The sequence below is a fragment of the Artemia sp. Qi Xiang Cuo genome, chromosome 7 (genome assembly GCF_049724085.1).
Source record: "Artemia sp. Qi Xiang Cuo chromosome 7, ASM4972408v1, whole genome shotgun sequence".
NCBI lineage: Eukaryota > Metazoa > Arthropoda > Branchiopoda > Anostraca > Artemiidae > Artemia > Artemia sp. Qi Xiang Cuo.
The window spans coordinates 57388200-57404393 of NC_142800.1; the positions used below are offsets into that span (position 1 = coordinate 57388200).

General features: G+C 36.2%; 1 protein-coding gene across 1 annotated transcript in view; it reads right to left on the reverse strand.

Moving 5' to 3' along the window:
* LOC148950485 (protein bark beetle-like) overlaps positions 1-11161 on the reverse strand; it is a 25954-nt gene extending 14793 nt beyond the window's left edge. The window contains exons 1-3 of the mRNA XM_089091876.1: positions 11094-11161; positions 7687-7883; positions 3243-3370 (exon numbers count right to left, since the gene is read on the reverse strand). Of these exons, the coding sequence (XP_088948002.1) occupies positions 3243-3370; positions 7687-7883; positions 11094-11161 (393 nt within the window). The remainder of the gene's footprint in view (positions 1-3242; positions 3371-7686; positions 7884-11093) is intronic.
* Between the last annotated feature and the right edge of the window lie 5033 nt (positions 11162-16194).

The following is a 16194-nucleotide window of genomic DNA, read 5'->3' on the forward strand; positions in this document are numbered from 1 at the left end:
CCTATATACACCCCTGGATGTCCAATAGCCTGATAATCTCTTCATAATGTAAAAATAACCTAGATAAGTTAGCTTGCAAAACCAGTAGCGTTATTGACCTAACTAATTATAAAAAATACAAAAACTTATATACCAAACTCATCCGCGAAGCAAAAAAAAATATTATTATTCAAAAATCACTCACTGCAAAGGGAACTTGCAAAAGATTTGGTCAATAATAAATGAAATTCTTTCAAAAAAAGGAATTCAAGATCTATACATATTAACCTTAAGGACATCAGTGGCAGATTAATTGACCCAATTTCTGTACCGGATGCTTTTAACAATTATTTCACAAATATTCCAAATGCTAACTCCTGTTCCCCCTCCGAGTCAGTACACCCTAGCAAGAATCCCAGATCCATGTTTTTCTCTCCAACTGATAGTAATGAGGTGCTTCAAGTTATCGAATCTCTCTCTAATAGTAGTACACCTGACTTCCTTGGGATAAGTAATAAGCTTCTTAGAACTGCATCTTCCTATGTTTGTGAACCCATTGTGCATATAGCAAACCTGTCTATGATCAATGGAGTCTTACCAGAAATATTTAAGTCAGCAATTGTTATCCCTATTCATAAAAAAGGCGATCCATCTGAGATAAGTAATTATCGTCCAATCTCAATTCTCCCAGTTATATCAAAAGTGCTCGAGAGAATTATCTTCCGACGTCTTTCTCCTTTTTTATTTGGGATTAATCCTTCAGATTCGTTGATTCTCATCAATATGGCTTCCGTTCCAAATTTTCAACTGCTCATGCTCTAATCGACGCCACACAGTTTATCCGTTCCCAAATTGACCTTAAAAATACTGTAATTGGCTTATTTCTGGATTTTTCTAAGGCCTTGGACATGGTTGATCACAGTGTTTTATTAAGTAAACTCAAGAACATAGGGATTCGTGGAATTCCTTTCTCATGGTTCGGCTCCTATCTCTCTGGTAGAGTACAGAGTGTGAGTCTGGGCGGAATGACCTCGCATCCCCTACCTGTCCGGAGAGACGTCCCACAGGGCTCTGTTCTTGGTCCAATACTTTTTCTCCTTTATATTAATGATTTGGTTACCAGGCCTGGGTCCATCAGTGCACCCAGTACTTTTTGCTAACGATAGCAACTTTTTCATCACCGTCCCTAATTTACCATCCGTCGTCACCTCTGCTCAAATCCTTCTGAATTGAGTACAGGAATGGTCTCTCGTTAACTGCATGACAATTAACAGCAAGAAAAGTCAGGTTGTATAATTTCGAACCCCTTACAAAAAAATGAAGCTCAGCAAGCACTTGGCTTAAAATATTCCACCAATGTCCTCCCGCAGGTCGAAGTTGCCAAGTTTCTTGGTGTCCACATAGACTCCTCCCTATCATTTGCAACTCATGTTTCCTACATCAGAGCCATAATCTTGCGACAGGTAAGTATGATTAATCGTGTGAGTAATTTTCTTCCCCCTGATATCCTTGTCACCCTTTATGACTCTTTTATTTACCCATATATCTCATACTGCGGATCTGTTTGGGGCAACACTTATCCTTCAGTTACCAATAAATTAAAATCTGCCCAAAAACCGTGCCATCAAAGCAGTTTTTCGGCTGCCCCGACTATATCCCACCCAGGACTTGTGCTCCGATTTTGGTATTATCACTTTTGAACAAATCATTAAAAAATTAAATTTATCCCTTGCATATTCCGCTTACCATAAAAACCTTCCTCCTCAATTATTATCCTATTTTAATTGCAATAATTCTGAAGACCTATTTCTCCGTTCATCCAACCGTTCCTTTGTCGTCCCCAAGTGTGTCTGTAGCTTCGCCCATCAATCTCCCATTTATAAATCTATTCTTCAATGGAATACAATACCCTCCAGTATCGAGCTATCCACAAGTTTTCGCATACTGTTTAATAATGTTACTAAACATTGATATTATAATTCTCAAAATTTTCAATCAATTTGCTTTAATTTACCCGTGTTTTCTCTTTTTTTTATTTTTTCTTTTTTTTTTCTCTCTCTTGTTCATTGTCCATTTTTTGTTGTTATGGACCTCAACAAGTTCGCTTCCAGGATCCTTATTATTATTGGTGTTATGTTTCATCTTTTTTTATTTCAATAAATTGAATTGAATAGACAAATAGAAAATACTAAAAAAGTACTGGTAAAACAAAGCTTCTGGCGGCACTTCTCTTCAAAAAATCTTCTGGTGGGACCGATGAAGCCGTCCTCCCTCTTTTTCTCGATCAGCATGAAAATACAATCGCTTTTACTACACAAAATATGTTTTCTGCAATAAGAGGCGAGCTATCACTTCGCTGCACCAATACGACAGGCTAAGTAACAATATCCATGGGAATGAAGGGACATTACAGTTTTTTTTATTATTAATTCAAAAATGGACACACAAACAAGAAACAGCCCAAATCACATTATTTCTGTCCCCTCCAAACCTCATTCGATACTTATCTGAAGGCTAACTGAGACTTAGAAAATCTGGGCCTAAAGCACACATTTTGAGGCTTCGGGCCCGGATACTCCCCCATAAACAAAGATCCACAAGCTCTCCTCCATAATAGCTGAAGCGTAATTAGGTACAATAGGGCATAGTTTTGACAATCCTAAAATGAATCAACTTAGTTATGTGTAGCTTTATGTTTATCCATGTGAAATTTTTCTTAGGCTCCTAACTTCTAGTCGGTAATCTAAAACTTGCTGAACTGTACACATTTGGAATCACCATTAAAACAAATTCTTTTGATGAATGTTTTGTTATCAAGATTTCTCTTTTTTAGAGTTTCGGTAATCATTAGTACGAGACATCCTTCATCAAACAATTGGTCACCACGAATTGTTGGATAAAGGACGAGAAAATCTATAGTTGGATCCATGTAGTTGAAAAAGTGTTAAAGTATTATCATACACAATTCTCCAATATAAACATACCCAACGAAAACTATATATTAATATATAGTTTAAAATTTTTTTTTTTTTAATTTGCTTAGGTAAAACGTCAAAATATTGGACTTGGTGTTATGGAAATATTATATATGTAATCACCTTGTTTTAGCAATGAAGTCTTATCTTTAGAAAGAAAATATCACCAATCAAGCATTATCTGTTCACGTCATACTGATAGTGAAAGCTTGCAGATAGCCTTTCAAACTACCGGTAAATACAGTACGCATTTTCGAAGGATTACCATTAATTAGCCTACTTATTTACCTTGACATACAGAGATTCATCAACTAATTCTTTTCTAAACCGGGCTTTTTCAAAAACTAATCCTCGCCACCTGCCTGTTCTTTCTATATGAAATCTACTGCAACGCAGTGCAATATCCGAGTGAACACCTAGAAAAAAATACACCAATTCAAAAATTAATAAGTGGGGTACCATACTCAAGAACCTTATAGCGTCTGAATTTCAATATCCCAAACTTCTTATCAAAAGTTAAAAAGTTTAATTTGATTTTTGTTTTTGTGGAGACCGTATTCCTCCCAAGCCATTTATGTAAATAATTAAATTAAAAAAAAAACTTTTTTCAACCACAAGTAAGGACTAAGGAGCAACATTAAAACTTAAAACGAACAGAAATTATTACGTATATGAGGGGTTTACCCCCTCTTCAGCACCTCGCTCTTCACACTAAAGTTTTTTGCTACTTTTAACAAAGCTTTTTATTGTTCTAATTAAACGACCCTTGTATTTCAGAAGTCGTTATCAATGAACTGGTACAATATTTAAACTTTAGAGTTAAGAGCGAGTGTCGAGGAGGGGGCAGTCCTCCTCATAGACGTAATAATTTCTTCTCGTTTTAAGTTTTAAAGTTGCTTAAGAATTCCAAACCTAAAGGATTTATGACCATAGTGATGCTAACGGTATAGTTTTTTTTTATTATAGACATATACCCTGGTGGAAAAAAAGAGACTTATTAATGCAGTTTTCTGGATTTTGAGATGAAGGCCCAGAGACCTCTAGTTGAGTGTCAAAACCCCCAAAAGGCAGACTTAGGACACAAACTGTTACATCCCGCAGAGTCTGGCAACATTACCTTTAAGAGATCCTTGGCGATAAGGGATTAAGATTTCAAATGGATTTCGAAGGGATTAAGATTTTAGATTTCAATAAAATCTAATTTCTGAATAAGTTTGGAAGAGGTTCGACAAACCCTTCTTTTGATTTTAAATCCTTCTTTGGAACCAAACTTTCTATTTCACAAAGGCGTTACTGGGACAATAGCTCTTCTACAAAATTTCGAAGAGATCCTACAACATTTTCTGGTAGATGTCCTGAGCAAAAGCTGCGTGCGTCTGATTAACTTTTGTGTTACCCATAAATAGATTATCGGGAATACGTGGTTTACGAACAAGACAGTTGATATATTGGAATTCTTCCGATGTTTCCCGTGTCTTGGAATTATCCCGATGGCAGAACCAAGAACCAAATATACCACATATTCATAAGTGAACAAAGAAGATGTTGTCTAGAAGATGGTAGGACGTACAGCGAAACAGTCCGGTTCTCAGATGATTAACTTGTGATAGTCACGTGCCAACTCAAGCTGAAGATTCCGACAACCTGCCAGAAAGTTCAGTGACGAAAAGCTTCACAAAAAGGCTTTACAGTGGAAATCTGATTTTGCACTGGTAATAGATTTACTGATCCGGACCTTGGAAGATTACAATGCACAGAGCATCGACTGACTTTGAGACTCAGAGATGGAGTGTAGTAAACACGTTGCTGCCAAAGTAGTTGATTAAAAGAAGCATAGGAAAAAAGAATGGATTAGTTTTGCCACTGGTAGCTTATACAGAAAAGAGGGAACATTAAAGCACCTGTTAATAAATACTCGTCTAGTCATCACTATCTTATGATGATTTAAACATTATCATGATAATGTTTTGACAGTATAGTACAAAACTCAAGATAAAGAAGCACAGGACTCCGCCAGGGGGGACAAGAGAGTCTGCGTAGAGTACCTATATGGTGAGTCAGAATGAGCTGCTCGTTGCGCAGACAGTAAAATCGTGTACAGGCTAACCAAAAGGATAGCAGGTACCTGAAAATACGTCTGTCCATTCGACGAAGACATAAATGACCAGGTCCTGAATAGTCAAGAAAAGTAACATAACGACGGATAGAACATTTCGCTGGTTATCTCAACCAGCACATCCCCCAAGAATCCCTTGGTATCCCAGATATGCATTCCTTTAATCTTAATACACATTCAGGTACAACTCTTTCTGATAAAGTTGATAGTGCTCTCATGTCCTTAAATTATGGGAAAGCGGCTGGTCACCACGGCATTCCACCGGAGTTACTTTAATATGGTTAAAAAAAAGCTACCAGAGAACCACTTTTTAAACTACTGACGAAGATATGGAGTGCCAATGCTTTCCAATTTGAATGCAAGAAGGTTCTGATCATCGGAATTGTCGAGAAAGGGAAAAAAAAATCAGTATACGAGGAATAACAATTGAGACGATTGGAAGTAAGGTTCTCCGTCAGAATTCAAAGACAAGTAGACACTGTGCTACGGGACAAACAATATGCTTTTGACTAAATCTACCGTGTTGCGACCTAAAATTCAGGCTTCAGGTATTGTTGAAGAATCAAACGAATGGCATATATAGATATTCTGGTTTTCGTACACTTTCTGAAAGCTTTTTATTTGGTTTGTCGTGGAGCGACGTGGAAAATTCTTCGGATATATGAGCTTTTTGAGCAAATTATAAAAATGATCATAGACCTACATGAAGGGCAGTTATGTGCAGTTTAGACTAAAACGGGCAGACCAAGTGCTTTGCTATTGAGTCTAGGCTTAGACAAGGCCACCTTCTATCCCCAATATTATTTGCCATTATCATAAACTTTGTCTTACGATCTTGCAAACTTTGGGGCATTATACAGTTAAACCCTTGATATTTTCAAGACTAAGCATTTTTCTATGACATAGCTCTTGCTGCTCATTTTACAAAAGCTTGCAACGAAATATTGATAGGCTAACTTCAATGGTCTCCCAAACTGGTTTGCAAATTAATACGATCAAGATCAAGCCGCTGTCAAATGGCGTCATCACCTCGCTTGCACCAGGTTTTAAACTAGGGAAAAGACAAATTGAGGAAATCAGCGAATTGGGTAGTGCACTATCTCAAAACTACAGCTGCGAAAGAGATTGTCTATCGACTTTCATATACAAGTGCGTATCCTTTCAATTATATAATGTCTGGAGTTGCAACAATTACTCTTTGAGGCTAAAGCTACGCTTCTTTGACAGCCCCATAATCTCCATATTAACACATGGATAAGAATTCTAGAGTCTGTTTCAAGCTGTAGAAAAAAGGTTGCTTGGATGTGAGAGCAATAGCTTGCGAAATTAACTTACAATTAGTCGAATTGATACAGAGTACGTAACGCCTAAATCATGTCTCTCGCCAAGCGACCACCAATAAATGTCGAAGACTTACTAAGGAGGCGGCAATGCTAGCATTACATGACTCAAATGAGACAAGGACGACTTCCGTACAACGCATTATGCATTCCTTCGGGCCTCCGAAAAAAAAAAAACCAGAAGCAACACATCTAACGTTACCCTTCCGAATCATGAAGTTAAGTATAAAACCTTAATATGCACATTAAAAGGATCTTGAATAAGTTCTTGCTATTTCTTAAAAGAAGTTTTAGCCGTAAACCGTGCATGTAATTTTAAATTGTGACGCATCTAAAAGAAAATGCTTTGAATTTCAGCGCAAAGTCGTTCACTAGAGTGTAGATAATTCATTTTTTGTATATCTGTAAATGTTTAGTTTTGTGTCAAATAAAGTGTGATTGCGGGGAATTTAATATCAATGTTTTATTCTAAAAAAAAAGGTTTAGCCGAAACACGCAGAATCATGGTTGAGACTTAATGTGACAAAGATCTGTCGGCTATGACATGCAGGGACTCCGACGCTTTAAAGTAATGATTTTGAACGGGAGCCATTGCTTGATTAAGAACTATTTCAAACGCTAGTAGAACTGTATAACTTGGAACATTGCAAGCAGATGATTCTAACAGTTTTAAAAGGTTTCAAAAGTATTAGGAATGATCGGGTCCTTGTATTCATTTTGCATATTTTCCTTAAAAAAAGACTTAGTCAAGGTCCTTATGGTTGTATTCAGTTATTTTTGTATATCCTTTTTAGTCTTGTTTTGCTTTACATTGGGCAGAAAAAGAGAAGAGCCTGCTTCAATGAAATGCCTATGTTCTCCATTTTGACGTTTTCGGGACTATTTTATATTCAACAAAAATTATTTCAGAAAAAACTGCATGTTTTCCGAAAATTGCAGATTGAAACCAAATAAATAGAAATCTTCAGCTGGAATCCATATTTTGTCAGCTAAGATTTATCTTGTATTAAATTACTCTAGTTTTACTGTGTATCTCTGCGCTTTCAGTGTGCCTGTAAATTGCTAATCTTCAATTAATTTGTTAAATTTGTTAAAGATTCAATTTGTTACAGCTTCAAAGATTTCTTGTCTATCACCTTCTTACACTATTCGGAGTGAAATAGACTAAACAGGGCTTGTTCATTTGCCGTTTTACTCTAACTAAACTCATAACTACAATGTGTGGATGGGGAATTTCGTTTGATAAAAGTAAGTGGACTAACAGTTGGAAACGTACCGCAAACATCTGGTCCAACTTTTCTAGAAGCCCAGTTGCATTCATTCGTCAAGCTTCTGGCGCCAAAAGGGCAAGTTGGATGTTCCCAGAGAACAGGCCGACCAGCAGTCCCATTAAGCCGGTCCATCCATGTAAAAAATGTGCCATTTGTAAAACCAAGCTGCCGACAGGCAGCACTTGCATCTTCATCTGGCCAACTAAAAACAAAGAATAAGTAATATTATAAGATTTGAGGATTAAAATCATATATTTTTTTGTGGATATTTAGCTATTTTAATACGAAAGTCAACTCTAATCATTTAATTCTGGTGCTCTCCTTCAAGATAATTCTTGGGTTCAAACCAGTTAAGGATGGAACCTGTCTTCATATGAAAAAAAAAGTCAGATAGGCGAACACTAATGCATTTTTGTTACTCTTTTACGAGTTGGATACAAATTTAGTGCGAGGGGGGGGGGGAGTTCAAACCACCAAATTTTATTAAGCTTTAAAAAAATTTATTGGCTTAAAGTATATGGTCCCGGTGAAATGTGCGACTTTTCCAAAAGTTTATAGGTGTAAATTGCACCAAAAGCATAAGATCTTACATCTTTAAACGAGCATTCTTTATATACAAGGTAAAGAATATGGCATTGGACTTTACAGTCTCTACCGGTAATGCTGATCTCCGTTTCATGGCCCTTCGGCCGGAAGGTGCAATGGGGGGTTGGGTAGGCAATACATTTGTCTTTTTTTTCTCAAAAGTGGCACGGTAATTTTTTTTTCTGAAAATTGGCATGCTAACATTTTCCGGTGTAAAAAACGATGTAGATATCTCATGACTTTGGTATAATTCGTTTTCCCCTCCCATCGTTCTCAATATACTTTTCTAAAATTCTCTGCTATAAAATTAGAAACGTAAAAACCGAGGAAAAAACTGTCAAAGTGAAGTTTGACAGTTGGACAACGGAGGTAAATGTCTACCGCGTCATTACTATTCCTAAACGTCCCGATCTGGATTAATTTTCCATTTAATTTGATCTCCTATTTGTATCAAATTTGTGTGCAGCGATTATTTAATTAATTTACCATCTTGCAGGTCAAATGAACCTCGCAGGTTGACAGAACATATTGTTGGATATTGAAATTGATCTTGGCAAACTATTCAACTAAATATTGTTATTTGTTACAACTAAATATTGTTAATATAGTAAAAGTAAGTTTGTTTTTCCTTTGTATAGTCCAGGGATACCAATTCACGAAAAGATTAGGCAAAAAAAAATGATCGTCAATACAAGTAAATCTAGAAAAATTACACAAAAAAGTTTTTCTTGCGTGAATCACCTTTGCAGGGGGATTACACTTACCCATGGGAAATATTAAAAGGGGACCACAGCAAAGCTCGGTCCCCTTTTTACCTATTCAGTTGGATTTGTTAGGCTCAAATCCATCCATTCACTAAGCAATAAGCAACAATTATGATATTATTTGAAATTTAACTCAGAGAATGATCTAAAACTTGCTTAAAAAAGAAACATTTTTCTACTTCGCACGTTTTCGCTTATTTATCTATCTTAAAGAAAATACAAGGCGAATTTCAACACCCTAATTTAATAAATAGATAATTAAAATTATTACGAACTTTTTATTTTACTTTGAAACATTAAAATCATGGTCATGGAGAAAAATAACACGCCAAAACTTGCAAATGTAACCTTAAACCTAAGAAGCTTTTAATGAGCTTTTTTTTGAATGAACTATTCTAAAGAGAGAAGAAAAATGAATTCGATAGCACCTTTTTTTTGCTACGTCAAAGCTCAGTAAAATATGCACTATCAAATAACAACGGGTCTGCGCCTCTAAACAGTTAAATGGAAACGATATTTCTTTCCTGACAACAAATGATAAGAATAATTTAAACAGAAATTAGGCATTCTATACAGTGTTGCCAACGCTTTGAAATAAACCGAACCAGTTTTCCGATTAAAATTGTACCACAAGAAAGTAATTTGTACCATCGGAAGAGTAGGTTAAACATTTGCCATAACAATATGAAAATTTTCAGTAAACTAAAACTTGGAACAGATATTTGAGTCAAAAAGGAGCAAGTAGCCTAAAACCTAAATATACCAGGAAATTTGACTGTACCAAATAATTTCCAAATGTACTGCATTGTACCAGGACCTCTAAATTGTACCAAAAACGGTACAATGGTACCGCGTTGGCAACGCTGATTGTATATGCCTTTTCCTTAAACAGGAGACCATTTCGGCATTACGTTAAAAGAGGAATTGCATGCTTTGTTGGACACCAACGGAAGTTTTCCTACAGAAGATCAAGTCTACAATTTTTTTTAAGAGGCTTGAGGGGAGTCCAAAAGAATTCTGTTTCGTTTTTTTTTTTTTTTTCATGGTATCTTTCGTAGGTTATTTTTGGTATTTTTGTATTATAACGAACCCACTAAAAAATGGAATTTATGTTAATCCTAATGAGACATACCAAAATATTATGAAAATATAATACTTTAGTTATCAAAATTATGGAAACTACGACCAAGAATTATGGGAAGCAGGCCGCCCAGAACGCATTATATTAGATACCTAACCTCATATAGCATAACATAACCAAAATACCAACTTTAGATATTATATATTTAATTAAAATATACCTACAATGCAGTTACAGTATAGAATACAGACAGCTAAACCATGGGCACCCATAAGGGGGGCACCCGCCCCCCCCCCCGCTCCTGGCTGAATGATGCTGCCTTATTTTTATATTTTTGTTCTGAGATTTCTATTATATAGCATTAAGAGTGCCAATTAGACGAGGTGTGCCCCCCCTGGAATTCAGCTTATGGGCGCCAATGAGCTAAACTGGTTTTTCTCAGATCTAAAAGATATATACCTTCACTATAAGTACCTTCTTTTTCACTGCAAAGGGATTGTTTTCAGTCCAGATGTTATAAAATATAGCAATTATTATAAATTATTCTTTTAAGGGTCGGAGGGGAGGTGGCGTTTAAAGGGGTGAGGGGGCATTAGCTACAATCTACTGGAACTTTAAAACTTACTGGTAACCCAGTCTGGTACTGGTAACCAAAAAAAGAGGCAAATTTCGCAACAAAAAAAAAATTGGAGAAGATGGAGAAAATGGAAAAAAGTATTATTAAGATTTTGGAGGATGTGGCCCAGAAGCTCCTTCCCCTCTTTACACGTTCACCCCTGAAGAGAGATGTCATGTTGCGATCAATGGATACCTGATCTAGCGTTAAGCTTAGGCTACTTAGACAGCACGGCTGTCCTCTGCCAAAACCAAGTGTCAACACAAAAAATCGATTTTAAGTTAAGGATGGACCTCCCCTAATATTAATATGGCGAATCCAGTGGTGAAGTCTGACTTGTTCTATCTGCTATAGTTGCTGAGATACCACCTAGTATCTACATTGATAAAAACGTATTTTGCCGGTTTTCCACAGCCAAAACCTAGTACGCCCATACTAGAATTGTAAAACCTAGTAGCTACATCCAGGAGGAAAATGGGTGGAAAAACCTAGCATCTGTGGCGAAAGCCGAGCAGGCGAAACCAAGCATCTACGGATTTTGCGAAAAGTAACCTTTCATCACAATCACCACTTTCTTCTGTTTACTGTTTTGCAAGAAGAATAATGAAGTCTGAAGGATAATGAAGGGTTTTAGTAATAGAGGAGGAAAAGTGCTTGCAAGACAGGCAATGCAAATAGCAAAGGAAACAGCTGAAAATAAAAATTCTGAGTAAGTAGAACTTGTATTTTTGTGTCTGTCTGAACCTGACTTACAGGGGGGCTAGAATATTCACATGTTCAATTTATGTAGTCTCTGTTAGAATAACATACTTACTTCAAGTAGAGGAGCAGGCTTATAGATCATTGTCTACTCTACAACCCTAGACGCAAATGGCTTTCTTCCATTCAGTATCTCTTGAGATATTTCAAGATATTGAACCTTTGAAGCATATTGAACCATCGTAGCCCTCGTGTAGTAGACCAGACCTTGATAAAAAGAGTGTGCTAACTTGTGTCAGATCATATATAGATAGAGGAGTGTTACCAAGAATTTTGGTCTTGGGTATCTCGTGGAGTCATGGGTACTGCAATCTCATCCCTAAGCAGTAAAAACTAATTTGTCAACTTTATCCTACAAAACAACTGGTTCACATTCCATCTCCAGATTCGGTTTGTTTGTTTTCATTTTGTGGTTACTCAAGATTTTTTTTCCGATTTTTGGTTTCAAAAATTCGGGATTGCTGTTGCGCTAAGCTGAAATCATCGTATATTCCATATATATTATGCTCCAGTCAGGTCTTACTCTTTTCATTAGTTGAAGAATTTCTGATAAATCTAGCCAGATGTCACAATATTTGCCCTCTTGCACAATATTTGTATCCCAAACCGCAAAGGTTTGAATCCTGTCGACAAAATTTTTTGGCAGTTTCGAAAAGGCTATGAACTCAAGAAAACACTGATGTTGAGTTTTTACAATTGAAGGTGCTGGCTCACTACAGCCTGTAGGAATTTTCGTAAAAATTTATGAATCCAGTACAAAAAAATATCTGCATTAGAAAATGTAAGAGATTCCTATTTCAGGTTTGGTCAAGCAGCTACAGGCAGTGATGCAGTCGTCGGACAACCTACTGCTGTAAGAAACTCAGCTGAGCAGACGGCAGCTTAATAAGATACCCAGATTGATAAAGACCCTTCGGTTAATGAATCTGAACTTCCTGTGCTTCATGAATTGCAACCATTATTCACTGATGATGTCTCTGAACTAGAGCCATTTGTGCCATTTGACACGTCATAGCATCAATTCTAGACCTGCTCATCATGCAGTAGAGTGACTGAAACTCTTGTAGCCAATGAACAGATCAGTGATGGTGAAATTTTGAAGAATGCCAGTAGTTCTGGGGAAAACAGAGCCGATTATTGTACTGGTAGAGATCAGATGCAAGAAAACAGTCAAGACAAACGATAAAAAAGAAATACGGAAACAAGAATTGTGTCTGCAAATGGTAACACAAATCATGAAATAAATGATACTGAACAACAAGAAAATGTGAATACAGAGCACCCTAGAAGAAAAAGAAACAGATGTGAAAAGGCAAAAAGACATTGGGACCAGAAAAGAAATCTGGGAAAGTTTTTGGAAAGAAGGCTATGCATCAAGAACCAAATTTCTGGCTAGCTGTGTCAGGTTGGCGTGCATAAGAAGACGGACGATAGAAAGTGACCCTCAATCAATTAAATTCAACCAAAAAAAAAAAATGAAAGTAGACATTTCTACCTTCCAATGAAAGATAAGAATGTGGTAGTGAAGATACATGTTTGCAAGAAACTGTTCATGAATACTTTTGGGTTTAAATAGGATTCTTACCTTACTGAATTGAGCAAGAAGATGAAAACTGGGCTAGTTGGTGAGGGCATAATGGATTTCAGGTGTAGCCCTCACACCAAGCTATCACCACAATTAGTTGAGAATGTGAAAAACTATATCATTTCTTTTGGACCCTCTACGCCACATTACCGTCACAAATATGCATCAAACATCAGATATCTGCCATCTTCTTTGACGGTTGATCTGATACATCAGGACTTTGTTACTAAGAATCCAGTACCAATTGTGTTGCACAACACTTACAACTGTCAGTTGAAAGAAATGATCGTTTTGCTAAGGATGCCAGCATGCACTGTATGTACTGAGTGTGAAATTTGCAATCTCATGAAAAATGATGATAGCAGCAAAGAAAAGAGCAGTGATGAAGGTTTTAATGGATAATTTGAACCTTCAACTGCTGCTGCAACAAAGACTCACGATCCTGATGTTTCTAGGCAAAACTGGCAAGAACACATTGAAAAGGCAGGGAAGGCTACACATTCCTATTAACTTGACGCAGCCGAATGTGGAGAAACCGGAATATGTGTATTCACAGTTGACTTGCAAAAAGTGATTCTGTTACCCGACATGCCGGAGCCGGGTAACAAAGAAGCAATATTCCTTAGCAGGGTTGCCACCGAGGTTACGTTCGTACCATTTTTGATACGTTTTAAATAAAACGGTACGTTTTGCGTTACGGTCCTAATAACGTTACACTTTTGTTACGTTTTTGAATTTATGTTACGCTTTTGAATGATAAGTAAGTTTCATATTTTCTGAGTAATCTATTTTTCCCCCGTGAAAAAAATCCGCTGTTCCCATTTGAATTACACTTACATGAGTATCGACATTCTTTTACCTCGCGGTCATTTAATCTTAACACATAATCACTCAGATATTAGGATGAGAAAATGCCCACTTCGCTTACTCACACTGTAAGTTAAGAAAACACCACGAGCATAAGAGTATCATTTGCTTAGTGACAAGTGACCATTGACAATAGTCAGTTTGTCAGCTTACCAATTTTCAATTTCATCATATGAGTTTGAATCTTGTTCAGTGAACAGTCATACTGAATTGATACGGGGAAGAGGCTAGCTGAAGTCAGGATGGAAAATGTATAATAAAAGCAGGTAAATAATAATAAAAGTTATTTTCTTTGTAATTTCTCTTTAAATATGTGATTATAAGATGATATGTATATTATTCTTTTGGTGACAACCTCACCCCCCCCTTTCTGATTGGTTGGACATAATATCAGATTATATACAAAACTTGCTCTTTTTATATGGGATTATTAACAGCTGATATTGACAAAATATACGAAACTGTAAAAGTGAGCCATTTTTTGGTTATAACCAAGCTATATCTAATCCCTGAGGAAGGTTAGTTGAGCCAGAATTTTCAATTTTTTTGGAAGACTTTCCAAGTATCATGGTCACTTTTTTGACATTATACTCCCCCTCCCCAGCTGTACTTTCAGAAAAGGGGTCATGATATTAGAAAATAGTATAAAATAAAGGATTTAATGGTACTACTTGTGTGTTTAGCATGTTTTCTTCAGAAAAGGACAATCACTAAATATTTGGCTTCAGAAAAAGACAACTAGACTTGCGCCCATTTTCATGAAGAAGATAAACAGTCTTGTATCTGTATAGGGTAGGCTTGCAGTTTACTTAAAAACTGATTCATAGGGACCACGCAGATTGGGTTGGGGCCCCAACCCACTGAGAACTTAAATTTATTCCTACTTCTCGGAATTTCTTTATTATGTTATAGGTTTTTTACTATCCCCCCTAATTTTTTTTTTTTTAATTATTTCCAGTTCGTTTTTATTAACTCACTGATCTTTTTATTACAGCTTCCATTTATTTCTTTGTCGCACAATTTTTTTTAATTTGTGAACTATTTTTCAACCACTTCCGAATGTTCAGTTGCTTCCCACATTTATCAGTATGGCACACCAGTACTGAGTACTTACATAATTTGATCTTTTTTACTTGTTTTCCTCAAGTCATCGACTTATTTTGCTTATGCCTAGATAAATTTGGTGTTAATGTTATGTAAAACCAATGCTTATTGTGCCCCTCGTGTTCACTTATATTAATATATTCTTGGGAAAAAAATAATTTTCTACTTTTTAGTTCAATTTGAAAATGATTTAATTTTTTTTATTGTTTGACCCCCTCCCCTAAAAATTCTTTGTACGTGCCTGGACTAGTGGGACCCATCAAAACAGCTTTAGGATAACGTTCTTGGGGTTGAATTATATGAACTCTTCTTTTATTTCTTGATTTCTTTTGGCTGGGAGTTACAATTCAAGTTACAAACGGAAAAAGGCATTTTATGTAAATGACTGCTGTTTCCCACAGGAAATGAAGACAAGGATTGAAATATTTTTTGTTCAATAAAATAAAAGCAAAAAAAAACTGTCACTCGGGATTGCTCAAATCTTCATGTAGGAGCGATACAAATTTGAAGCTGGAGGAGGTGAGACTGAGACCGAGCCAATCTAAAATATTAGACGGGAAGGGGGGGATTAAAATGATTTTTTGGGTCTTTTAAAGAAGCTGGATTTATTAAGATCGTTTGTTTTGAAATTTAACAATTAAAAAAAAAAATCTAGTTGGTCCTTTATAAAAAATCCTTTTATCTTGTACGTATTACTCATCAACTTTGGTTTAAATAAATAGATTCAAAGACTTTTGGTTTAAAACACCAATAATGTCAATAAAAAAAGAAGCAAAATAGTAGCCTGGGGTTATATACACACATCGAGGGGGGGGGGGGTTTTCGGTCTGTTTTGCAGCTAAACTAGAAGAAACCCTTACAGTTGAATAAATAGGAAATTCCTAAAGGCAAAGAAGCATAAATTGTTATTATTGTATACTTTTTAGGCATCTTTTAAAAGTTGGAGGGAAGATGTTAATGAGATCATGTAAAAATATATTTTTCAAATTATATAGGCAACAAAATTCCCCTCAATCCTCTAAGTACCTATCATGATAGCGAAATTAAGGCACCCTGCCTTGAAAAGAGACTTTCCTATCAAAAGTTACGAAAAGTTACGTTTTAAGAGTCTGGACGTAACGAAATTTTTGGTTTGTTGGCAACCCTGTTCCT